The sequence below is a fragment of the Rhinolophus ferrumequinum genome, chromosome 21, assembly GCF_004115265.2.
Source record: "Rhinolophus ferrumequinum isolate MPI-CBG mRhiFer1 chromosome 21, mRhiFer1_v1.p, whole genome shotgun sequence".
NCBI classification, from domain to species: domain Eukaryota; kingdom Metazoa; phylum Chordata; class Mammalia; order Chiroptera; family Rhinolophidae; genus Rhinolophus; species Rhinolophus ferrumequinum.
The window spans coordinates 22,862,228-22,888,790 of record NC_046304.1 but is presented as its reverse complement, the minus strand read 5'-3'; the positions used below and the strand labels follow the sequence as shown (position 1 = coordinate 22,888,790).

Here is a 26,563-nt window from a genome sequence, read left to right as displayed (position 1 = left end):
TTACTTTGCAGGTGAGCCAATGGTAGCAGCAGATGCAGGAATTTGGGATAATTATTGTGTGAAAAAACAACTTCTTCATTCTTGGTAAGTTTGTATTGATAAAAAGACTTTGGAGGACAAGATTGATAACATTAAAATTTTTCTGTATTTTAAGGGAAAGGATTAGGAAGTACAAATTGGTACAAAATAGTCATGGGGATGTGAAATACAGTATGGAGAATATAGTCAATAATACTGTAAAAACTATGAATGATGTCAGATGGGTACGAGACTTATGGGGGGGGTCACTCCTTAAATTCTACGAGTACAAATGCCTAACTACTGCGCTGTACATCTGAAACTAACATAAAGTAATATTGAATGTCAACTATAATTTATAGTGACTATATATAGTCATGGGATGTAAAGTACAGCATAGGAAATCTAGTCAATGGTATTGTAATATCCAATATGTACAGTGTCAGATGGGTAGTAGACTTCTTGGGGTTATCACCTTGTGAGGGGTGTAGATGTCTAATTATTATATTGTTTTGTACACCAGAAACAAATAAATAAACTAGTAAGCAATGAAAAAAATTTTTTTTTCTGTATTTTTTTGCCACCCTCTATTGGAAAAATGGTTAAGTGTATGAAAAGGCATGTATTCAGTTATTAAGACTAGCTTCTGTCATTTTATAGTCCCTTTAACATTTTAGTTCTAGCAGTGTAAGTTGTAGGAAGTGTTAATCTTACTATTTATTTGAGGGGGCAGGGAAAGAAGGAACTTTACTGAAATAGTACCACATGCATTGTGGGAAAAATCAAATGATGTGCTGAAAATGAGGTCAGTTTTGCTTGAATATACAATCAGGCTTCCACTTTATCGGGAAAGGAATTGAAGTGATAATACAAGGGCAATGTTTGTACTTACAGTAGCTTTGTCTCATAAAACCTCACACCAACATCACTGAGGAACAAAGTACCTTTAATAGCTGAAGATTGCTCAGGGGAAAAGAGTGAGCTGGTAGGCTTTACTCACCCTGTCATCTTTTTCCTCAGCACAGTGATTGCTACGAACCTTCTCCTAGTTGATGAAATCATGCGAGCCGGTATGTCTTCTCTCAAAGGGTGACTGAGTTCAAAATCAACTCTTCTAGAAGCTGAAATTTAGCACATCTTACATCCAACTACCATTGTATAGCTCGAACCATTCTTAAGTTTTACACAATAAATGCATTTTTTATTTCCTGGTCTTAGCAGTTTCAAAAATATTTCATTAAGGTATAAAGAACACAAGAAATATTTTTGCAATAAATGGAAATATTTTCCCCTAAGAGTTCTAATTTCCCACCCTTTATTATATGTGTGATATTATGATATAATAAGCAATATATATTGGTCTTCATCCCCAGTTCCTGGCACAAGTACTTCTAAAATCTTTGTAATTTCCTGAGTAACGGGTGATAGGAAAATTTTTTGTTGTAATTTTTTGTCTTAGTTCTCAGTTCCAGACATAAGAGTTTCTAAGACCTTTGGAAGCTCTGTAATTAATAAGAATGTCTTTTTGTATGCTAATGAGGTGACTCTTGATGGGGCCCCTGGATAGCTTCAGGATGGGGGCTGAAACTTTCAGCCTCCCCACATTCCCCAACCCTGCAGGGAAGGGAGAGGGACTGGAGATTGAGTTACTAATCAATCATGCCGATATGATTGAAACCTCCATAAAAATCCCCAAACTATGGGGTTCAGAGAGCTTTCAGGTTGGTGAACATATCCATGTGCCAGGAGGGTGGTGTACTCCAACTTGGGGACAGAAGCTTCTGTGCTCAGGACCCTTCTGGACCTCTTCCTATGTACCCCTTCATCTGGCTGTTCACCTATATCTTTTATAATAAAGGATAAACTGGTTAACATAAATTAAATGTTTCCCTGAGTCCTGTGAGCTATTATAGCAAATTATCGAACATGAGGGAGGGGGTCATGGGAACCCCTATTTGTAGCCAAGTTGGAAAGAAGTGTGGGTAACGTGGGGACCCACTACTTTCAGTGGTTGTCTGAAGTAGGGGGCAGTCTTAGGGGGCTGAGCCTTTAATCTGTGGGGTCTATGCTAACTCTGGGTAGTTAGCATCAGAATTGAATTATAGGACATCTGGGTGGTATCTGGAGAATTGGAGGATTGGTTGGTGTGGGAAAGCTCCACACATTTGGTGTCAGAAGTGTTGTGAGTAGAGGAAACAGCTTTCCTTTAGTATGCTGTTGCGGTTTACGTAACATAGAATCTATTATGATTTTTAGACCTTTTGGACAACTTTTAATGAACAAAAAAGATGGAGCACAGGTTTTAGAGCATGCAAATCAATTTCTAATTTATCAGAGGATATAAATGTAACAGGACAAAATAATTTAGTGTCTCTCAGAATTCCTCCAGTAACTTCATGCTGCCACTCTTTCCTTTTATAAATATGACATCACTTTGTGAGTATAGCTTTGGGTTTCATCGATACCTGACAGTTTATTTTGCATATAGTTTATTATAATTTACTTGTTTTTTTGTTACACCGGGGGTGCCAAAAATATGTATACAAATGGACACTTTGGTCATTGTTGCTCAAGCAGTAGTTCACCTTAACCAGAAGTGTCTGGACGCTGATGGGAACCACTTTGAGCACCTCTTGTAATTGCAGAAGTTAAGCGTGACTTGTATTCATTTTTTGTTATCGGTGTATATTGAGTATTACAATTTTAATACAGTTTTCCTTTCTTAAAATGTGTATACATTTTTTTGGCACCCTCTGCATGTGATCAGTAACTTGTGCTACTGTGCTAGCTCTGGCTCTGACTGGACTGTTACATAGAGGTGGTCTCATCTGGAAAGGTGGGGATTGTTGGCACCAACACTGGGAAATAATTGTTTTGGCTGCAAATAATGGCAGCTGTTCTATATCAGTATTATAATAATAACACCTTTCTTGTTCAAAACACTACAATTAATCTGTTGTACTGTTTATTATTATTAGACTCTTTGTAGTAAACTTCTTTCCATGGATGCAGGTTAATACAAGGTTAAAATATAGCAGGTGCATTAATGGAACTTCTGCCTGTTTAGTGCAGCTAGGAGGTTTATTTAACTATTTAATGCCTTAGTTGAAAATCTATAATCTTACAGCTTTTCCCTCCCCCAATTAATATGTTGTCAACATCTTTCCAAGTTAATAACCATATTTCAGAGCTATTAATTTTTTTATAGTTATATGATATTGCATTGCATGGCTATTCTGCAATTTATTTAATTAGTTGTATTTTCAATTTTTTGCCATTATGAACAAACATCTCCTTTTTCAGCCTCTGTTCTTATTTTATAGGATGTCTTTTAAAATGGGCATATCAATGGGCATATTTCCAGATCTTTTCTGTGTACAATGTTTAAATTATGAAACATTTTCAGTATTCTGAAAGGACAGAAAAAATAAACACCTTTGTATCTTCCATCTAGCTTTAACAAATAGTAACATTTTGTCATGTTTATTTCAGATTTTCTTCAAAGAAATTAAGAGTACAGATGTTGTTAAATTGCTATCCTCCCTACCCATTCTCCCTAGAGAAAGATTACCTAGAGGTAGTCTTTGATCTTTGATATATATCACCTCCATGCACTTAAAAAAACAAACAAACCAGAAACCTTTTACTATATAAAAGCCTAAAACAATGTAAAATTTATTCTTTTTGGGTTTTTAAAATATATAAAAAGTATATAATTTTGCTGTTTTTATTCCCTTCTTAACATACAATTTTGAGACTTATCCATTCATTCATTTTAGCTGTTTTCAAGTATTCCAGTGTATTTCTATACTATAATGTATTTATCCATCAATGGATCTTTTGGTTATTAATTTTACATCATTTTAACACCATAGCACTGAATTTCTATGTATATGTTTCCTGGGGCACATACGTGAAAGTGTTTCTAGGGATTATACCTATACTAAGTGGAATTGCTGGCGTTCAGGGCTCCTCATTGTTATATTTACTAAGTGATTATACTTTTCCCTACAGTGTATAACAGTTCTATATCTCTACAACTTTGCCAAGTCTTTGTATTTTTAAACTTACAATTTTTGCCAGTCTGAAGGGTATAAAATTATATCTCATTTGAATAACAATTGCCTTGCAATTGAACATATTTTCATAAATCTATTGGCCATTTTCAGTTCTATAAAATTGCCTGTTTATACTGTTGCCCCTTTTTTTTCTATTGGATTTGTCTTTCTTCTTATCTATCTATCCACCCACCCATCGACCTACCTATCTACCTTCCTGCCTACCTATCTTTCACAATATTTTCTCCCAGATTAAGCCTTTTTCACTTTTGAAAAATATGCAGAAGAATTTAATATAGATATTTTCATATACTGAATTTTATCATTTTTTCTTTTTTTTTGTGCTTCTATAAGAAATTCTTCCCTACTTCAATAATAAAGATGTTTTCTTATTTTTTAATGAATATTACTTTTATTCTTTTTTCTTAAATTATTTTTTTCAGTTACAGTTGACATTCATTCTTATTTTATATTAGCTTCAGGTGTACAGAATAGTGGTTAGACATTTATATGATTTATACAGTGATCTCCCTGGTTAGTCTAGTACACTCCTGGCACTAAATATAGTTGTTGCAACATTATTGACTATATTCTCTATGCTGTACTTTACATCCCTGTGCCTATTTTATTTTATTTTTTAAAGATTTTTATTAAAATATAGCTAACAGACAACATTATATTAGTTTCAGGGGTACACCATGGTTGTTCAACATTTATGTACCTAAAGAAGTGATCACCATGATAAGTCCAGCAACCATCTGACACTGGACCATGCTATCCAAATATTATTGACTGTATTCCCCATGCTGTGCATTACATTCCCATGACTTACTTGTTTTATGCCTGGAAATTTGGACCTTTTATTCCCCTTCATCTTTCCCCCTCTTTTTTAATTTTTCAATTACAGATGACATTCAACATTATTTTATATTAATTTCAGTTGACAACATAGTTATTAGACATTTGTATAATTTAAGAAATGATCCGCCTGACTAGTCTGGTACTCACCTGGCCCTACATGTACTTATTACCATATCACTGACTGTATATTCCCTGTGTTATACCTTACAGTCCCATGATTACTGTGTGACAACTAATTTGTACTTTTTTTATCCCTTCTCCTTTTTCACTCATCCCCAACTTCCCTCCCTTCTGGCAATCAAAATGCTCTCTGTATCTATGAGTCTGTTTCTGTTGTGTTTGTTTATTTTGTTCTTTAGAATTCACATATAAGTGAAATCTCATTGCATCTGTCTTTCTCTGACACTCCACTTAACACAATTCCCTCCAGGTCCATCCATGCCTCCACAGATGGCAAGAACCCATTCCCTACCCTGGCCGAGCAATATTCCATTATATACTCGTATATGTACCACCTACTCTTTATCCATTCTTCCATCAACAGACACCCAGGCTGCCTCCATATCCGGGCCATTGTAAACAATGCTGCAATGAACATATGGATGCACACGTCCCCGTGGGTTTCTTCAGATAAATACCCTGAAGTGGGCTTACTGGGGTCCTTTTTTGTCTCTTGTTATAGGCTTTGTTTTAAAGTCTATTTCATCTGGTGTAAGTATTGCTACTCCAGCTTTTTTGTTTGATTGTTTCATTTTGATTTTCATGAAACATCTGTTTTTCATCCCTTTACTTTCAGTCAGTGTGTGTCTTTCAATCTGAAGTTGAGTCTCTTGTAGGCAGCATATGTAAAGGTCTTGTTTTCATATCCATTCAGCCCTCTTATGTTTTTGAGTGGAGCATTTAATCCATTTACATAGAAAGTAATTGATGATAGATATGTAGCTATTGCCATTTTATTATTCATAATTTTGATTTTTTTTTTCCTCTATCTTAAAGAAGTCCCTCTAACATTCCTTGTAATACTGGTTTGGTGGTGATGAACTCCTTTAGCTTTTTCTTGCTGGGAAGACCTTTATCTGTCCTTCGATTCTAAATGATAGGTTTGCTGGGTAGAGTTATCTTGGTTGTAGGTCCTTGCTTTTCATCATGTTGAATATTTTGTGCCAAACCCTCTGGCCTGCAAATTTTGTGTTGAGAAATCAGCCAGCAATCTTATGGGAGCTCCCTTATAAATTACTAGTTGCCTTTCTTTTGCCACCTTTAGGATTTTCTCTTTGTCTTTAACCTTTGCCATTCTAATTATAATGTGGCTTGGTGCAGGCCTGTTTGGGTTCATCTTGTTTGGGACTCTCTGTGTTCCCTGAACTTGCATGTGTATTTCTTTGCCAGGTTAGGAAAGTATTCAGTTATTATTTCTTCAAATAGGTTCTCAATCCCTTGCTTTGTCTCTTTTTCTGGTACCCCTATGATACAAATGTTGTTATGCTTGATGTTGTCCCAGAGATCTCTTAGTCTATCCTCATTTTTTGGATGTTTCTTTTTGCTGTTTTGTGTGTTTTCTGCTACTTTGTCTTCCAGATCACTGATTCAGTCCACTGCTTTATCTCGTGGGCTGGTGATTCCTTCTAGTGCATTCTTTATTTCAGTTATTATATTCTTCACTTTTGACTGTTTTTCTTTTATGGTTTCTATGTCCTTTTTTAATGCTTGCTATCTCTTTGTTGATGTTCTCACTGAGTTCCTTGAGCATCCTTATAACCATTGTTTTGAACTCTGTCTCGGGTATGTTGCTTATCTCCATTTTGTTTCGTTCTTTTTCTGGAGTTTACTCCTTTCATTTGGGTTGTATTTCTTTGTTTCCTCATTTTGGCTGCCTCTCTGTTTGTTTCTATGTATTAGGTAGATCTGCTACATCCCCCAGTCTTGGCTGGGTGCCCTTATGTAGTAGGTGGTGCCCTGTGGGGCCCAGTGGCACAGTTTCCCTGGTCACTTGCACTGGGTGGTCCAGTTGTGTCCCTTGCGTGGGATGTGGATGTCCTCCTGTTATAGTTGAGCTTTGGTCGCTATTGGCACATCAGTGGGTGGGATTGATCCTCAGGCTGTTTGGCTGTGGGGTTTGATCATGCTCATAGCTTATAGGCTGCTGTGCAGGGGGCTTACCCCACTGAATGGCATTCACCCCAGTGGGCTCTGGTGCCTGTTGAACCATCCTTTGGGTGTGCCGCTTGTGGGGCGAATTGGGCAGTCCTGCTATAGTCTGAAGCTAACCTACAGGTATGTTGGTTCTGAGGCCTCTTGTGAGGGGCTCTCGTGCAGCCCCAGGTCACCCACTGCCTTTGACCAGTGAGGGACTATCTGGTAAGAGCCAGAAAGTGATCTGCAGTTGTTCACTGCCTGTGTTAATCCTGGATGTATGTGGCAGTGGCCACGCTGTGAACTGAGGACGTCTGGCAGCAGTACCCGGCCTGGGGTAGCTCTGCAAAAAGCCAGGACGCTGCAAGGCCTGCTGCCATCTGCCAGCTCCTTCAGTTTCCGCCACTGATAAAGCCTTGTGTGGTATGCAAGTTGGGTGAAGCAGGGCCTCAGGGAGTCAGTAGAGTTGGAAGAGTTGTGGTCACCTGATTTGGTGCCAGTGGTGAGCCTGAAGCTACTCAGCAAAAGTCTCAACTCACTGAGGCCAGTTTCGCCACCCTGGGGTCTGTCAGACTCGGATAGTTTTCCAAGAAAGAATGCAATGCAGATGGGGCTGGCTGTTTGCAGAGAATGCCTCTGCAGTTGGGGGCGTTGGGTGGGGCAGGATCCCAATGAGTCAGCAGGGTGGAGCTGGGGAGCTTACCAGACCAATCAGATAGAGATTTGGCCGTAAGCGTAGGGGGAGGGCTCAACACAAAAAGATGGCGCCAGCCTGCCGGCTATAGGGGAAGGCTCCTCACAGGGAAAATGCTGACTGCCTTCCAGCCCTCTTCTTGAAGCCACACACTCAGTCTGCCCCCCTATATGTCTCTGACATGCCCCGACTTTCTGTCCCTCCTTGGGAGCCCAAGGTGAGTGCATGGGAGTGAAAGAGTCTGTGTGTGGGCCCTTTAAGAGGACATGTGGGTTTCCTGCCGCCTTCCGTCCCACCTGGATGGTTGGATGGTCAGAATCCTCAGTTTTTCTCAGCCATATGTTGTGGGGGCTCCCCTTTTTGGCACCATAATGGGGCTGGGGAGGCCAGTGTGGGGCTGGGGTCTCTTGCTCCTCTGTGGGGAACCTCTGCAGCTGAGATAACTCCTCCCAGTTCTCAGCTGCCACACGGAAGTTTGGGGTTAGCCAGTTCCGCATCTCTGCCCCTCCTACCAATCTCCATGTGGCCTCTTTGTATGTCAGTGATAAAACTTCTGTTCAGTTTTATAACTTTTTCTCCAGGTGGATTGTTCTATAATTTAGTTATAATTTCAATTTGTTCATGGAAGGAAGCAGGCACAGTGTTTATCTACTCCACCATCCCTATATTTTCTTATATTTTCTAATTTTAAAATTTTGTTTATCACATTAAGCCTTTAATTCATCTGGAATTCATTTTTGTGTATGATATATGTGTGGTGGATCTAATTTTTTTTGCATATTACTAATGAAGAGTTCTCATACTTGCTGATTTGTGATACCACTTCTGTCACATACCAAATTCTTTTGCATTCCTTTGGATTGATCACATTTTTTTTTTTTTAATTTGGGTTTGTTTCTTTTTATTTGTTTCTTTCTTTATTTTTCATTTGGGTTTAAATATTTTGTTCCAGTGGTCTGGTTGGTTGTTATTACATCAATACCACATTGTTGTATTTCTTAAAACTTTGTAAAAAGTCTTGGTATGTGGTGGGGAGATTCCTCCAATTCCTTCTTTATTTTCTTCAAAATTGTTTTGGCTGTTCGTGGATCTCATTTTTTCTATCTTCCATACGAATATTAGCATTAGCTTGTTGAATTATATGTTTGATTAGAATTCCAATGATTTTATAGATTATCTCAGGTAGAAATGACTGTATATATAAATATACATATATACATATATATATCTCACTCATAAATATTTTGTATCATTTTATTTATATCTTACTAAGTACCTCAGTTTCTTTTTATTAGTAAATGTTTTGTTTTCAGTAAAGCTTTAAACGTTTCCTATAAAAATAAATGCATTACATTTTTGGTTAGATGTATTCCTATGTGTCTTGATTTAGAAGCTATTTTGAATAGGATCTTTTGTAAAACTGATATTTTAAAATTTATTGTTGTACGGTAGGGCCTCTATGGAGTTTTATATGTTGGCTTTTATATTCCACAACCTTGCTGAACTCTCTTGTAGTACAATAGTCTGCAGATTATTTTGGGATATCTGGGTTGATAATAACAGTTTAGTTCTTTTTTTCCTAGTCCTTGTATTACCTTTACTATTTTCCCGTTTTATTGATCTGGCTAAGACCTTTTGTATAATGCTGAATAGAAGCAATTTTGGCAGTCATCTTTATCTTGTTCTTGCCTTTAAAGGGGATTTTTCTAGTGTATTTTGTTTTGTTTTTGCTGTGAAATGTTGGCAGGTAGCTAGCTACACAAGGTTAAGTCTGTTCTAGTTCTGTTTTGCTAAGAGGTTTTTTAAAAAGTTATGATTGTTGTATTTTATCAAATGCTGTTTTGCATATGAGACTTTTTCTTTCATCTGTTAATATGGTGACCTACTTGAATAGATTCCTAATGTTAAACTATTCTTGCATTCCTGAAATAAACCCTGTTTGATTGTGATATACCATATTTGATTTTGAGATGCAGATTTTTCACACTTTCACATTTCTGTAATTAGAATATGTTTTATAAGTCAGTGGCCACTTCTGATTGCTTTTGCTTGGATTTGGTCACCTTGCAATTCCTTAACATTTTAGTCTACAACCATTGAAGGACCGATTGAGGAAGGACTATGAATCTTGATTGTTGCCTGAAAACTTTCTGTTCTATCTTTTAGTAAGTTAAAGAAAATTTCAGCATCAAAACTTGCAGAATGTGTGTCGATGGCTTAGAGGAAAATACCAGAGAGAATGGTGGAGACTCTTTTATGAAATGTTACCTTTTGATGGCAAGAATGAATACCAAAGACTCTGAGTTGAAAAGTGATTTAGAAAGTTGGATTCTATGAGGATCTTTATTTATTTTGCTTGTTTTCCTTGTTACAAATGCGTAAGAATGATGAATGATAAAAATCTGTGTAAATAAGTCTAAAAAGCTTCTTCAGTAAGTGTAAAATAAAATGTATGAGTGATAAGAAAGCATTGTTATGGTTGAAGTGACAGTATTTTTCTTTCTTAGTATATACAGTAATGGTGTATCTTATAATTAGTGACATTTTTGATTCAATGAAATATTGTATTAAGTTTTTATACATTGCTGGACTTAATGCTAATATTTATTTAGTTTTTTGCATGTGTTCATAAGTGGGATTGGTGTATAATTTTACTTGTTCTACTATCCTTGTGTAATTTTGGTATGAGTGACATACTAGCCTCCTAAAATGACTTAGGGGGGTCATTCCTCTTTTTCTCTTCTTTGGAACAGTTTGAGTCAGTAAGATGGAGGATTATCTCTTGCTTGACAGCTTGGTCTTGGCCTAGTAGTTTTTTAAATGAGAGGGATAGGTTTTTGACCACTGATTCAATTTTCTTCATTGCTTTAGGTATTGAGTTTTCTATTTACTTTTGAGTATGTTTTGATAATTTATGTTTTTATAGAAGCCCTCTATAAAATGATGCTTTTCCCCTTAAAGTCAAAGTTTTATATTACTCTAGTGAGGCTGACTTTTTGGTATGGTGGGGCCGGTGGGGTGGGGGTTGAGAGAGGATAATATTTTTTCTGGTATATCTTTCCCATCCTTTTATTTTTGTTTTCAGGTTTTAAGTATGTCTCTAAAATCAGCCTATAGCTAGATTTTTATTATTTTTAAAAATCCAGTCTGACATTTCTTTTAACTGGCAAGTTTAGTTAATTTTTTTTTATGATTACTGATATACTGAATTTATTTGTACCATATAATTTTAATACTTTCTGTCTACCCTCTTTTTTATGCTTTTTCTCCTTTTACTACCTTCTACTGGATTGATGCAGTTTTACAATTTAATTTATTACCCCTCTTTTCCCTCTGCTAGTTTGGAGATGATATATCTTGTTATTACTTTAAAAATTTTAACTTATATACTTAATATAGTTAATTACTCTCTGCTCTTCCTTACCAATACAAAATCCTTAAAACATTTTAAATATAGTCATGACTTCTTGTTTTATATGTTTTCTTCAATATTTTAGTTCCACTTTGTTTTTTACATCCCTAAATTAGTTATAATTTTTATTGTTTTGTACATCTAGCTTCTGTGTACATTTTCTGTATATTTACCCATTTCTTTGTTCACCATTCTTTCTTGCAGTTTTCTTCTTCCAAATAGATCAGTTTTCTTTTTTTCTCATGCATATCTTTAGTCATTTAAGTGTGAGTCTGGTAGTAATATTCTCAGTTTTGCTTTCCTCAAAAGTCTTTGTTGCTCCATACTGAGTGGTCATTTAGCTGGGTGGAGAATTCTAAGTTTTTTCTCTCAGCACTTTGAAAGTATTATTCCATTGTTTTCTGCTATTGTACATGCTTTGTAATTTCGCACTAGTAGTGCCAAATTCCCCTCCATGAGGGTTATACTAGTTTGCACTCCCGTCAGCAATTTATAGAGCATGGGACCCATTTTTACCTTTTCTTTTTTTTTTTTAAACTCAGGTAGTATAAAATTATTCATCTGCACCTGAGCATGGTGTCGACTTTGGGCTTCAATTTCTTGTGGGAGCCGTGAGTAGGGCAAGTTTCCTTAGTCCGTGTTTCCCCGAAAATAAGACCTAGCCGGACAATCAGCTCTAATGCGTCTTTTGGAGCAAAAATTAGTATAAGACCTTGTCTTATTTTACTATAATATAAGACCAGGTATAAAATATAATATAATATAATATAACATTAGTATAGTAAAGTATAATATAATATAATATTATATAATATAATAAATACCAGGTTTTATACTATAATATAATACCCGATCTTATATAATATAATATTAAGTTTTGCTCCAAAAGACGCATTAGAGCTGATTGTCTGGCTAGGTCTTATTTTCGGGGAAACACGGTTGCTTCACTTGGCAGGTTTATCTAGCAGCATGGAGAGGCAACCTTTCCAAGGCTCTTTTTTCTCTTAGGGGCCTGGTGTCAACTCCTTCCTTCAAGGGTGGCCCCATGTCTGTGTGGGCATTAAAAGCTTGACTTTATTTCACCCAGCTCACCAACCCCCCTCCCGTCTGGTAACCATCAGTTTGTACAGGGAATATACTCAATACTATGGTAATAACTGTATAGTGCTGGGTGGGTACTAGTCAGGGGATCACTACATAAATTATATAAGTGTCTAACCACTATGCTGTACACCTGAAATTAATATAAAATAATATTGAATATTGAACTATAAATGAAAAATAAAAAAGTAAAATCAGGTCAGAACTAATACCCCTCCCCCAAACAAAACAAAACAAAATACAACAACAAAAACTTGACACCTAGACTAGATCTTCTATCTAGTTTCTTATTTTCCCAGGCTTCTACAGTTTACCTTTAGAGTTTATCACTGTTTTGTTTTCTCCTTGACAAAAATCTCTCTTTCTCTCTTTTAAGTTCAGCTGTATAACTTTTTGGTTGGGTTTTTTTTTTCTATGTATTTAAATTGTGTAAAATGTATGCAACATAGGGAGCCGGCTCCGTGGCTCAGGTGTTTGGAGCTCCGTGCTCCTAACGCCAAAGGCCGCCGGTTCGATTCCCACATGGGCCAGTGGGCTCTCAACCACAAGGTTGCTGGCTTGACTCCCACAAGGGATGGTGGGCTGTGCCCCCTGCAACTAACAATGACAAATGGACCTGGAGCTAAGCTGTGCCCTCCAACTAAGATTGAAAGGACAACTTGACATGGAAAAAATCCTGGAAGTACACACTGTTCCCCAGTAAAGTCCTGTTCCCCTACCCCAATAAAATCTTTAAAAAAAAAAAAATGTATGCAACATAAAATTTACCTTATTAACAATTTAAAGTGCACAGTTAAGTGGCATTAAGTACACATGCCCATTGTTGTGCAACCATTACCACTGTCCATCTCAAGAACTTCTTCCAAAACTGAAACAATTAACATTAAACAATAAACAATGACTCCGCAAACAAACATTAAACAATAACTTCATTATCGACCCACCCTGGCTTCTGGCAACTGCCATTCTGCTTTCTGTTTCTCTTTCTATGAGTTGAGCGCTTATTCTAAGTACCTCATATGAGTAAAATCATATAATGTTTGTCCTTTTGTGACTGGCATATTTCACTTAGCATAATGACTTCAGGGTTCATCCCTGTTGCGGCAAGTGTTCGGTTTCCTTCCTTTTTAAAACGGAATGATAATCCATTGCATGTATAGGCCACATTTCGTTTATCTGTTGGTCATGGGCACTTGGGTTGCTTCTACCTTTTGGGGATTGTGAATATTGTTGCAATGAACATGTGTATATAAATGTCTGCGTGTGTCCCTCCTTTCAGTTTTTTCGGGTGTATACCCAGAAGTGGAATTGTTGGAACACGTGGTAATCTGTGTTTAATTTTTTAAGGAACTACCATACATTTACATACCTACCAGCAGGGCACAAGGGTTCTGATTTCTCTGCATCCTCACTAACACTTGTTATTTTCTGGGGTTTTTTGTTTTTGTTTTTTTTGATAACAGCTATCCTAATAAGTATGAAGGTGGTATCTCATACTTATGAGCCACACAGTAGTTTCAAATGTGCTGCATTTATTCTTCTGGCATTTATTAATAATCTGGCATTTATTCTTCTGTGTTTGTGAATTGAGGGTTGTCCAGAATAGCTAAATCTGCTATGTACGACAACTGTCAGACCCTACCCATTTGTAATGTAAGTTGTTTAACTAATTTTCTCTCTTTTAGAGAATGGCCAGCTTTTAAGGATGTAAAAACTTCATGACAATTCCCTTAAAAATAAAGACTTCATCCTAAGTTTGTTTCATAAATCTGTTTCAGTTAAAGTATCATGAACCAAGAATCATTATCCCCTCGCCTGCCATTCTCCTAAGAGTTTGTTTCTTACCTGTCCTTTTTCACAGTCTTTTCCATAACAAGAACTTTTTCTTTGAGATCATTTTCTTGGTGCCATCACTATTGTTTTATGTTTCGATCCTATCTGATAGTCACACATTATTACCCTCTTAGCTTCCCTCAGTACCACTTGTCATCCTAGGGTTTTGGCTCTTCATAATTCAATTTAATATCTCTAAGTATTAAGGCCTTGTAAATAATCCATTCACTCTTCCTTTACAGCTGCTGGTATAATTGTCAAAGAGATCTAGGGGAAGAAGGATACAGTCATTAAGGACAGCCCTAGTGACTGTAAATAGTCCTGCTTTCCTTATCCTATGCTAGATTGAGGTCTTTGAGCTTATCAATGAGGAAATCAAATGCCTCATGAATTAGATTTAATCTTCAATCGTACTTTTCCTGGCCAGATGTTTAAGCTCTATAGGAAAGGGACAGAGATGGGAGACTGGAAGATCAGCGTTTTAGTGTTTAGAAGATCAGTGACTTAGTGAAAAAAACGTATGCTGCTAAGCTATTTATAAAGGTTGCCTTGCAACATAGATTTGACTGGAAGTTCTTGGCTACACTGCTCTTTAGTTTTTTTCATAAATATTAGCCTTTGTTTAAAAAGGTGACTTGGGGACCTGAGCTGGAGCCTTTAGTGAGTGAGGGCCATGTGTTTGAGGAACAGAGAGAGAAGGGAAGTATCGGGGTGTTGAGATTTCCCCAAAGCCCACACATGGTAAGAATGGCTTTCCCACGGCCTGACTTGCCATCTTCTCCGTGCTCAGCGGTCTCCTTGACACTAGGAACTGAGCTGATGACAGCCACAGAGAGCAATGACCACAGTTCCCTTCCTTCTGAGACTTGCTCCTCATTTCTCAGTTCCTTAGTCCAAGAATCAGCTGGCATAGCCCTATGTCTGCCAATTGCCTGGGCCAGGATGGAGCGAAATATCTTGGACAAAAAGCCTGTGGGCCTGAAGCTGGCTCCTGTTCCTGCCTTGGAGATAAATCTAGATGCGGAGGTTGAGGAACAGGTTTGGGCCATATGCCTGCCTGGCAGGTGCTTCAGAAAAGCCCAAGATTCATAAGGCAAGGCTGCAAAGGCAGGGAACTTGAAAGGCTCTTTTCTGTTGCCTCTTTCTTCTGTAGCCCTGGATCTGCATACCAGGGCCTGTTTGTTATGCAGTGTTTATCCCCAGTGGGGGTGCTGTTGACCAAGGGAGGTGCCATTCATTGTGCACACTGTTCTATCCATTGTATGACATTTCACGTTCCTGGCACCCAGGCACTAAAGGTCAGGACACCTCCGTTCCTTGTGACAGCCAGGAATGCCGCTGCATTTTCAGATGTCCTCTGAAAGATGGAACCGCTGAAGAAAACTTTGTTTAGGAATCTGCCCGCATGTATGTCATTGTTTGTATTCCCTTGGTTCTTTGTCTTCGCTAAACTTCAGCTCAAGAAATTTTCTTTTCTATTTTACCCCTAATCCAGGTCAGAGAATGTGATTGGCTATCCTGTGGGAAGGACACTGCTGGAAACCCCCTCTGTCATGGAGTTGTGTTTGTGGAGTGGACGTGTGCTGGCAGTTACGATTGCTGGCTCTGGGGCCAGAGTGTGTGGGATCATATTCCATCTCTGCCATCTATTAGCTGTGTGACCCGGGCCAGCCTGTCTTCCAGAATCGTCGGGGGGCAAAAGTTAATATGGGAAATGGCTTACACAGAGTTCTTGGTCCATAACAACTTTTTTTTTTTTTTAAAGATTTTATTGGGGAAGGGGAACAGGACTTTATTGGGGAACAGTGTGTATTTTTCCAGGAGTTTTTCCAAGTTGTTGTCCTTTCAATCTTAGTTGTGGAGGGTGACGTTCAGCTTCAAGTTGTTGTCCTTTCAGTCTTAGTTGTGGAGGGCGCAGCTCAGCTCCAGGTCCAGTTGCCGTTTTCTAGTTGCAGGGGGCGCAGCCCACCATCCCTTGCGGGAGTTGAACCAGCAACCTTGTGGTTGAGAGGACGCGCTCCAACCAACTGAGCCATCCGGGAGCTCAGTGGCAGCTCAGCTCAAGGTGCCGTGTTCAATCATTAGCTTCAGGAGGCGCTGCCCACCATCTCTTGTGGGAAATCGAACCTGGCAACCTTGTGGTTGAGAGCCCACTGGCCCATGTGGGAATCGAACCGGCAGCCTTTGGAGTTAGGAGCATGGAGCTCCAACCACCTGAGCCACCGGCCGGCCCCCATAACAACTCTTTAGCTATTATTGTTTTTATTACCATCAATGCTATGCATCAGAGAAGGTTTAGGGGTATAGTTTGTGATGTAAGTTGAGTAAAATTGTCTAATGACAATAACCCAGAAAGCTTCTGGTTCCAGCTGGTGGAGCTCAAGAAGTGTCAACATTGCTTTGATTGTGGGGCCAGGATGGTGCCCCTGGAGGCAGATTGGATGCTTGAGAGAGTGCCAAAGGGGTGTGCCAAATGAGCTGTGCTTTCCTGTTTGCCCCTTGGACACACTCTCTCTCAGTCTTTACCCCAGACTGTGACTGATGAAACCTGTGCAGTTTTGGGGGGTCTAATGTTGCTGAAAAGCCACAAGGCCTGTAAAAGCTATTTTCTCTACAGTGCAGGGAAAGTCTTTCTGCGTAAGCATGACATGAACTGAGAGGCCTTTTCTGTCACTCCAGGTTATACCCTCCAGAAACGCAGGCTTGACCTTACACGTACATGTGGGTAAGCTAACGGAGTATGGTTTCAAGGCACTGAAAACGGCCCGACTCTCAAACCTCCCGACCTTCTGTGGAATTCCAACATTAGCGTTTCATTCTTTGGTGTTAAGCATTATCGGCTTTCTGGGATTTTTGTGTTCAATGCAAGTGTGAAGAAAAGAGTTAACATACAGGCTTGACTCCTGTCCTTTGAAAGGCCTGCTTACAAGTTTGGTCCTTGGCACCTGGTAACTTGGATTTCGAGAGTATTCCCACTGCTCTATAACTGACAAAAGTGGCTCACTATGCCTAAGCTGTCAGTAATACGGTTTATGCTGAACACTTGCTTTCCTTTTGGGAGGCTGGAATTTGGGGACATGTCAGGCAGAGGGTGCCCAAGGGACCAGCCTCCCAATAAAAACCCTGGGCCCCGAGTCTCTAATGAGCTTCCCCAGTTGGCAACATTTCACACATATCACAATTTGTTTCTGGCGGTATTACCAGCGTCCTGTCTGACTCCATTGAGATCGGGCCCTTGAAAACTTGTACTTGGTTTCCTCAGGATTGAATCCCGTGTGACTCCCATGGCTGACTTTGCATCGTATCTTCTCTCTGTAGTAAATTACCTCCATGAGTATGACTACATGCTGAGTCCTTTGAGACTTCCAGTGCATCCTTGAACCTGGGGGTGGTCTTGGGGACTTCCAACACAGCAGTATTCCTGACAGCACAGGAAAACGGCAGAACAAGATGTAAGCAGAAATCCTCAATAAAATCATAGTAAGCTGAATCCAACATCATATAAGACAGATTATACACTGTGACCAAGTAGGAATTTATTTCAGAAACGAAAGTTTTGTTTTGACATCCAAAAATCAATTAATGTAATAGACCATATTAATATAATAAAGGACAAAACCCACACAGTCATCCCAATATACACACAAAAAAAGTCATTTACAAAATTCATGATACAGCTCAGTAAACTTAAAGTATAAGGAAGCTTCCCTAACCTGATAAAAGGCCCCTACAGAAAACCCATAGGAAACATCAGACTTAATGGAGAAAGCCTGAATGCTTCCCACTTAAGGTCAGGAGCAAAGCAGGGATGTTCACTCTCACCTCTTGGCTTCAACATAGCACTAGAGGTTTTAGATAGTGCAGTCAGACAAGGAAGGGAAGTAAAAGGTATCCAGATTGGAAAGGAAGAAGTAAAACTGTATTTGGTATCTAGAAAAAATACGAACTATTTGGTATCTAGAAAATTCTAAGGAATTAATAAACACAAGTTTTCCTTAGAGAAGAGCACTTTGTGAAGTTTGCATGAGAATCGTTTTAGGGGACTTGCTTCTGGAAGCCCTGAAATCAGGCCTGGCAGCTTGGGTCTTGGGCAGAGGAGATGTTAAACGGGAAACGAAAACCTGCCTGCTGCCTGGTCTGTGGTTAACTTCTCTACGAGCGTGGGTAGGCAAAGAGGAAGACAGTCCGCTCTGATGTCCCTAAGACGAGCAGGGAAGTAACTGTAGGCTGTTTGAAACTACTACGGCCTTTGCTGTCTCATGAATTACTGAGAGTGAACGAGGCGCTGACCAAAGGGGTGGCGGGAGCAGGCCTTTTGGAATTGGATTCACATTTGAATCCTGTTTTCTTCCCTCACTTAGCTGGGGTTCGGGGCAACCTTTCAGCCTCGGTTTCCAAAAGGGGAGGATGGTCCATAATAACTCGTGTATCTGTTAAGACATGGCATTTGCCTGCTAGTGACAGAGATCAGGAATAATACTAACGTAAGCAGTACAGGAATGTATCTCTTGCTCGTGTTCAGAGACAGGGGATTGGGGCTTATCTAGTGGTTCCTCAGTCTCATCTGGGATCGAGAACCCTAATGATTTTTGTTCCACTATTCTGAGCATGTGATTTCTGTTCTGAGTTGCCTTTATGATCTGCGATGTCTGAGGGAACGCCATAACTGAGTTCCAAGCAGGAGAAAGGGAGAAAGGTGAGGCCCAAAGACCCTACCTTAGGAGTCTCTTTTTTTTTAAACACAGCTTTTCTAGAAGTCCCATGTAATGACCTCCTGTGCATTTCGTTAGCTGCAACTTAGTCTTATGGCTGCACCTAATTGCAACAGAGGCTTTAAAATACAGTCTTTAGTTTGGCAGGTGGCACTCTAGACAAAATCAGGGTTCTCATACTGCGGAGGTAGGGAGTCACGACCGTGGATAGGCAGGGCCTGCTCAGACACATCTACCCCGCTGCACCTGAACCGATGGAAGGGCTCTGTGAGGCAGTGCGTGACAATACCAAGCACAGAGCAGGAGCTCAGGAGTGTTCGTCTCCACCCCTCCCCCCAGCTCTCACGTGCTTTAATCAGGAGTAAGATGAATGGCCTTCTGGGGCTGAGTTTAGGGAGTAGGTGACAGGGCCACTAACCAAGGGCTCCTTCCAAGGGCAGTGTCTCTCCCATGTTTGAATACTTGGTTCAGTGCTTGCCACTTCGTAGGTACCCCTAAGTGCTTGAAAGAGCATGGATTTGGAGTCAGGCAAGCCTGGTATTTGAATTTCGTCTTTGCCACTTCCTGGTAAGGTTACTGGACCCCTTGAGTCTCAGTGTTCTCTAATCTATAAATCGGGGACGGTAACCGTACCTATTTTATAGTCATTGGAAGGATCAAATAGGAAAGCACTCTGTACACTTCCAGTACCAAATGGATAGCATCACCATTGAATTTTATGGGGAAAAAAATAGATTGGGAGGCAAAGGATGTTCCCTGAGCTTCCTTCTCCTCTGCTCAGCTTGCTTCTCTTTAAGCCATTTTTGTCCAGGTTTCTGTCCCGAGCATCCTACGTAGCTATGAGTGTGGACCCTGAAGCCAGCCTGCCTATGTTGAGTCTCAGCTCTGTCACATGGTTGACTCTTTGAGTAAGTTAATTACCTGCTCCGTGCCTCAGTTTCCTCATCTTTAGTGGGGATCATAATAGTACCCACCTCACAGAGTTGCTGGGAAGATGAAGACACTTAATATAAAGTTTTAAGAACAGTGTCTAGCTGTTATTAGTGTCAGTTGCTATTATTATTTGGCATTCTCCTTCTCTGCCTACTTTGTCTACATTTTGTGTTCTTTTCCCTCCCCACTGAAATTCACATCCTCTTGTCTCCCACGAATAAGGAAGCGCCTCTTCCTCAGTCCCCGCAGTCTTCCATTCAGCCCTCCCTCCCCACCCCCCTTCTCTTTAGTGATGCCCCAGTGGATGACAAATAGTTTGCTACCCCCTTGTCCTGTAGAACCGTCAGCAGCAGCAGCGCATGGGCCTGGGAGTGGGGGTGTCGCTGTGGTGGCAATGGGGAGAAAGGTCCTGTCAGGAGGGTCCCCTGTATCTCTGGCCCCCACCCATCACAGTGGCCCAGGAGGCCTACCATCACATCCCTTCCCTGCCTCTCTGCTGTTCCTTCTGTTGAGCTTCTTTCTGTCTTGGGAACTTTGCATTCCTCTCAGCCTAGAACAGTGTTCCATTAGATCCTTGCATCCCTCACTTAATTTAGTTACATTTTCCTTTTTAAAAATTACCCTGCCTCCTGCCATGTTGTGTATGCTCTGCTTTATTTTTTGTTCAGCCCACTCATCACTACTATGATTTAAACAATAAAGTGTTGATTTGTTGATTGTTCATCTCCCCTAAACTAACGTGGAAGATGACCTCTGTCCCCTGCTGACTCCTCAGTGCCCAGAACAGTCCTTGGCACATGGGAGGGGCTCCGGGAGCTTTTGTTGGTCGAGTGAAGGCTGGTTAATGCTGGCCTTGGGACCCTCTCTGACCATTTTCCCCTTGCTGAGCCCAGGAGGCCAGGGGAGTGGGGTGGATGGGACTCAGGCGTGGGATGGGGCGCAGGGTGTCTCACCTGGTGGGTTCCAACAGGTGACATGTTGGGATGCTGTGCTGGGACCCTGTCTTGGCTGATCCCTACTTTTTCCTCTCCTGGCCCCCGGTCGTCTGCTCACATAATTAAAGATAGTGACAATCAGTTTACAAAACAACTTCATGTACATTGTCTCCTTAATTTTCACAATGACCACACTTACCTCAGGGAGGCAGAGTCTACCTTATTCTAACTCTAGCAGAGTTGACTGCAGGTAAAAACTGTCTGCTTTGTGACTCTGGGAGGTAGTGAGACCTCTGGCCGTGGATACCAGGCTACCTCTTGGTGGGAGAGTTTTGGTAGGTATTCAGACCCTGGTGGTTGAATTACGTGGACTTTATGATCCGGTCAAGTCCACAGTTTATTATTCTCCAATCCTTATCTGCCCAGATAGAATACTAAGGCTCAGAGATGTTAAAAGACTTGCTCAAGGTAGAGATCTGGGGACCGGGGGCATTTGGATGAGAAAGGCATAAAATACCCTAAAGCAAGGCCCGCAAAGGCCCGTCGGCCCATCTGATTTGTACAGAGTAGCTTACACTTCCACACTCCTTCCTTTCCCACTTGCCGGTGCAGGGCAGAGAATCCAGGGTGCGAGCTACCTCGGGGCTGGCCATGGAGGAGACAGGGCTGCCAGGCTTTCCTCTCCAACGCAGGTAGCTTCCCTTGGCCTAGAGCCTGCTCAGGGCCAGCCCCGCTCCACCCCTCCCTCGCTCTACATTTTGGTGCAGGCTATTAAGGGCCCCCATCTGTACGTCTCTCATTAATTAAAAATGCTACAAACCATCTGTTTGAGAGGAAGCCTCAGAGAGGGGCTGCCTGTGCGAGGCAGCTTTATTTCATACCTCTCAACTTGAATTGAAAACGTATTTTTAGAATAAAACCTAAGCCCGTACACACTTGTTTGCTGCTAGTGGCAGTGATGGTGGAGGAGGTGAGCTGAGTGAGCCCATAGGTGACGGAGGCTCTAGAATCTGGGACGGTGGTGGTGGGTAGAGAATTGCTTTAGCTGGCTTTGCAGAGAGAGAGGTGGTGGAGACAGAGAGGCTGTTGTGCATAGGAGGATAGGAGCAAAGACAGAAGCTGGCAGCTAGAGGGACAAGAGCAGAGATGCAGGGGTGGCCCCGCACAGAGGAATAAGCTTTGGGCCTGGGGAGAGCCAGGAGGCCCAACTTACCTCCTAGTAACTCTGCCCTGGCTGGGTGTGGGCCAGGGCCACGCCCCGAAGTCAGTCAGTCCCCTTCCTGCGATCCTGGAGTCGGGACAGGTCCTGGCTTTCTGCAATGGGACCGTTAGAGATGGGGATACACTCGAGGATCTGGGCGACTGCAGGAAGTGGGGCAGACCCCTTGCCTTCATCCTGGCTCTATCCCAGGTCTGTTTTCCCATTGTCCCTGCCCTGCCCATCTCCCTGGAAATATTTTAAAAGCTTCGAGTTCACTATCACTTAAGAGTTGGGGGTAGGGAGTGGTGGATATTTCAGCCAAGGCCTGGCTTCCTAAGTACTCTGCCCCATGGCTGGATTTCTTGGTGATAGGCAGGCCAGCTCCATGACAACTTGAAAAGATGGCACTCCTTCTCCCCCATCAATACACAAAAGGCCCTCAGGTTCACTAATGACATTTTTTAACTACTCCATAGCAAGACAGAACGGGAATTAACATTCCAATTTCCCCGTTTTCTAGAGGAAGGAACTGACAGCTAGAAATAGAAATTGATTTGCCCAAGGTCACACAGCAATTAGAGCCAGAGCTGGTTTCAGCACCCAGGCCTCTGGCACCAAGGCCAATTCTTTTTCCACCGCCTCTCACCGCCTCTTCTGGTTCTCCCCCTCCTCTGGGTCTTGGGGCAGAGAGGATGACGGAAGCAGAAGCAGTGTACTCTGAACCCCGTGTCAATCTGACCCAGTCCGTGGTGAGCACTGTTTGCTTTTGATTTTCCTGAGAGTGACCATATGCCGGGCAGAAGCAGCTAATTTATATCTGTCCCCACTGCCTACTGCAGAGCCTCAGTCATGTGTACGGAGTGAAGAGGTGAGTGAATGAAGGGAGGAGGGAAAGAAGGAAAACGGAAGAGCATCCCTTCTAGGGTGAGCCATTCTGCCAGCCTCCGAGACTCAGAAATCAGAGCAGTCAAGCCAGGGGAAACTTATCTGGTGAGTCTAGACTAGCCCAACTGCTCATTTTAAAGAGGCCCAGAGAGGAAGTGACCGGCCTGATGTCACAGGCCCGTCGTAGGAGAACCAGGCCTGGAACCCAGGTCTCCTGACTCCTCCTGTCTCCTCTTGTTCTGGGCAGGGATCAAGGACAGAAGGATCTGAGCCACTTAGAATGGGCCTCACGTCAGGTCACGCCAGCCTCTCTTTACCTAATCTCCCCAAATCAATTTGCAAAACTTCCCATTAATACTGTCAGGAAATCTGCAGGCTGTTTAAAGCCAGGGCCCCGCAGTAACTGCTTGCATAATGGCTACCTGGGGGAAGACGGACATTAACGGCATAATTAAAGATTAGCGTGGTCTTGGGCAGTTCGACAAAATTTACTTTTCTCAGCAGCCGGTGGTGGAAGAACTTCAAGGGGTAGAAGAGCCTGCCACCCGCCGAGGGCCGGACCAGGCAGCTTTGCGCAGCTCTTATTGACGCTGTTTGCCTCCCCAGGAGGCTGGGGTCTTGTGGGGAGAGGGGTAGTGGGGCAGCCACTTGTTTGCCAGGTAGAACGAGGCGGACGCAAAATACTACTACTATGGAGCAGGGCTTCTCAAACTCCGGTGGGTATCCTGTGCATGCAGGTTCCAGTTCAGATAGGCGGAGGTGGGGCCTGAGAGACAGACTCCTGGTGGTAACCAGGATGCTGATTCTTAGAACACACATGAGGAGCGAAGCTGTAGAGGGTAAGTCTGGAGAGGAGGACAGGAGCTGGGGCTCCAACACTAGTGAACAGAGAATCTTGAAGGGGCCAGCCACCAGCTGTCTCAGTAGTGTTTCCAAGCCAGCCCTGACAGTGGGTTCTTTCTTATGTGGGAACTTGTGGCACAGGAATTAAGACAGGTGGCTTTGAAATTCCAACTGCCCCCGTTCAGAATTATGTCCTTGTTATTTTTCCTCCAATCCATTTTTAAAACAGCAGCTGATTACTTATAGATCTATCTATCTATCTATCTATCTATCTATCTATCTATCTATCTATCTATCTATCTATATCCCCATAATTATTGGGTAAGAGCAAATGTAAGCCAACAGACTAGATTTTCTTCAAAAAGCCAACCACGTCTCTCTACTGTGGCTGTCTGGCGGAGTGAGAATGTCTTCCCAAGGGCAGGGGCTCTTAGCACAGACCTAGCAGTGTGTATGGATTGGCCTGGGTCTCCTGGGGTTGCATCTGTGTGGTTTCAGGGAGTCGTGGCCTTTGGTCTACAGCCTTCCTTAACCCCACGTTAGGCCCACTCCACCCTCGCTGGGAACAAACTGGCATCCCTTGGGTTATAAAAAGAGCACAGGCTTTAGAGTCAGACAAACCTGAGCTTGAATTCCAATTCTACCGTTGACTGGCTATGGAGATCCAGGCAAGCCATTTCACCCCTCTGGACCTCTTTCCTCATCTGCAGAACGGTTATGATAAGATAATCCCTGCTTCACAGGTATGGCGTGAGATTAAAAAAATGGTGGGTGCAATAGCACTTGGCAAATTATAAAGCCCTATCCACATGTTTACTATAGGGACCATTGCAGTATTAGAATGCCATTATTAAAATGACATTTTTCCTCATGTCACCTGCCTGGTGACTTTATGAGGGGTAGCCCAAATGCCCCACCTACTGCAAAACCTTCCGTCGCCAGAGTGAAGCCTTCCCTTGTCCTTGCTTCCTTAGAGCCCAGCACTTTCCCGTCAGAGTTCATGGAATACTGTAATCTAGTGTCCCCTTCTACATAGTGTATCCTGGACTGTCTTTCTCTTTCCTGTCTGTCTGACATACAGCAGAGCCTGCCTCATCCGATACTGTACTAGTTGAGTGAGAGAATGATTAACTCAGTAAGGGCATAGGCAAGCAAGCTGTGCTCCGTCCTCCCACGAATTTCATTTCCAGTTGTATTCCCCTCTGAGTCTCTTCCTGGGCTCCACCCGCCCTCCCACCGCTCTTCCCTGGACTTCTCCCTCCCTCCCCACTTCACGCATGGAACTAGACGCCGGAGCTTCTGTTCCCTGCCTGCAGGATTAAATGCAGTGATGAGAAATGTGTTTTCTTATTGTTTTAGGAAGCCGAGCAGGGCGGGGGTGAGGGAGGAAGAAATTGAATCAGAGGCAACAATTTATCTTGTGCTAAAGGGACTACCAGGATTCCGGGAAGCCGAGTTCTTACTGCACACCCCTCCCCGTGCTGACCCCTCCTTTCCTGGGGAGGTGATGAGCCTGCCCTTGGACGTGAGTGGGGGGATAGCGTCCTATGGCCTGGAACGGAATCCTGGTTCTGCTCAGGGCCCTCTTGTCATTGTAGCTGCATGCAGGGGCTTCACTTCACCTTCTCTGCCGCCATCGCCTTCGCCTGGGTTTCGTAGGCGTTGAGGGGTCACGGAAGATGCAATTGGAAGAAGACAGGGTGACCTGGTCCTGCCATTGCAGAGTGTGTCACCTCGAGCCTCTCAAAATAGGGATAAGGACAGAAATACGTGCCTCATATGGGCTGTATGGGTCCCACGACCTAGCCCGTGACCTCCTAGGCTCCAAACCCCAATTTTGTCCTTGTGCTCAGAGAGGTTCTGCCTTTGGGGCTGATTCCCACTGACAGGTACATATAAGAAGCAGGTACCTACAAGCTAGGATGCTACACTCTGGTTTATACAGGGAAATACAGCTGCCAGGTGGACAGAATGCCCACCTTAACAAGGCTGATGTAGCAGAGACCCTGGCCCACATGTGGGCTCTGCCCTTTACTGGCTGTGTGAGTCTCTCCAAGTTGGACCGCGGTTTCCTCTTCTGTAAAATGGGAAGAATAATAACACCTACCCGACAGAGTTGTGTGAGGAATATTGAACTGAATACTTAGCTCTGTTTAGCATTTAGAAAACATCCCAAAGCGTTAGCTGTTGCCGTTACGGTATTACTTGTTCTTAATGAAGCGGGGCTTTCACCCATCACTTGAGTAGATTTTCTAAGAAAGGAGGAATGGTCCAGTACACTTAGCCAAAATGTTCTCTGCCAGGGTGAGAGCTGGGATGGGCACTGTCAAGGCTTGCTTCTGGGAAAGCCATTTTTTTCTGTTTCCACTGCTGACCAAGCTGCTGTCGGCATCGGACACAATACAATGACTGGGATTCTCCTCACTCAGTTACAGTTGCGATCTCGTCCTGCCTCCCTGTGATTCCTCCTTAAAGGAAGGTAATGGGTGACTTGACTGTTCCCAGACTCCTCGCTCACATGATCAGAGCCATTCTCTAGCCTGGGTCCCATGGTGATGACGTTAAGTATAATTATGATTTGAATGGTAACACTAGCTGAGCACTTACTACACAGCAGGTTCGAGGGGCTTTTCATGTTTATACGACACAGCAACCTCTGAGGTTGTTGTCCTCAACTTTGCCCAAGGTTTCACATTTGCTTAATTATCCCCTGATGTTCTGTTTACTATATAACAATCACCTCCTTGTAAATAAGTCATTTTGCACCTGTGGAAAGATATCTGTAGGCTGAGTTCTTAGAAGTGCGGAGTCAAGTTTTGCCAAGTTGCACATACAAGTTGTCAATTCACACTCCCACCGGCAAAGGGGGAGACTTCCTGTTTCTGCAGAAGGCGATTATTAGACTTTAAAATTAAAAAGTATCCCCCCGGGGCCGGCCCGGCGG

The 26,563-nt window shown here is 42.1% G+C and overlaps 1 protein-coding gene across 4 annotated transcripts in view; it reads left to right on the top strand.

Annotated features, from left to right (window-relative positions):
- The window catches only part of CCT6B (chaperonin containing TCP1 subunit 6B), a 60,696-nt gene extending 43,786 nt beyond the window's left edge, over nt 1-16,910 (top strand). For 2 of the 4 annotated variants that reach the window (XM_033089509.1, XM_033089508.1), the window contains 3 exons: nt 12-84; nt 1,039-1,088; nt 16,790-16,910. In XM_033089509.1, the coding sequence (XP_032945400.1) occupies nt 12-84; nt 1,039-1,088; nt 16,790-16,839 (173 nt within the window). In that variant the 3' untranslated portion in view covers nt 16,840-16,910. Of the gene's footprint in view, nt 1-11; nt 85-1,038; nt 2,074-16,789 lie in introns of those variants that run through there. The other 2 variants (XM_033089506.1, XM_033089507.1) reach the window with 2 other exon arrangements.
- The last annotated feature ends 9,653 nt before the right edge of the window (nt 16,911-26,563 follow it).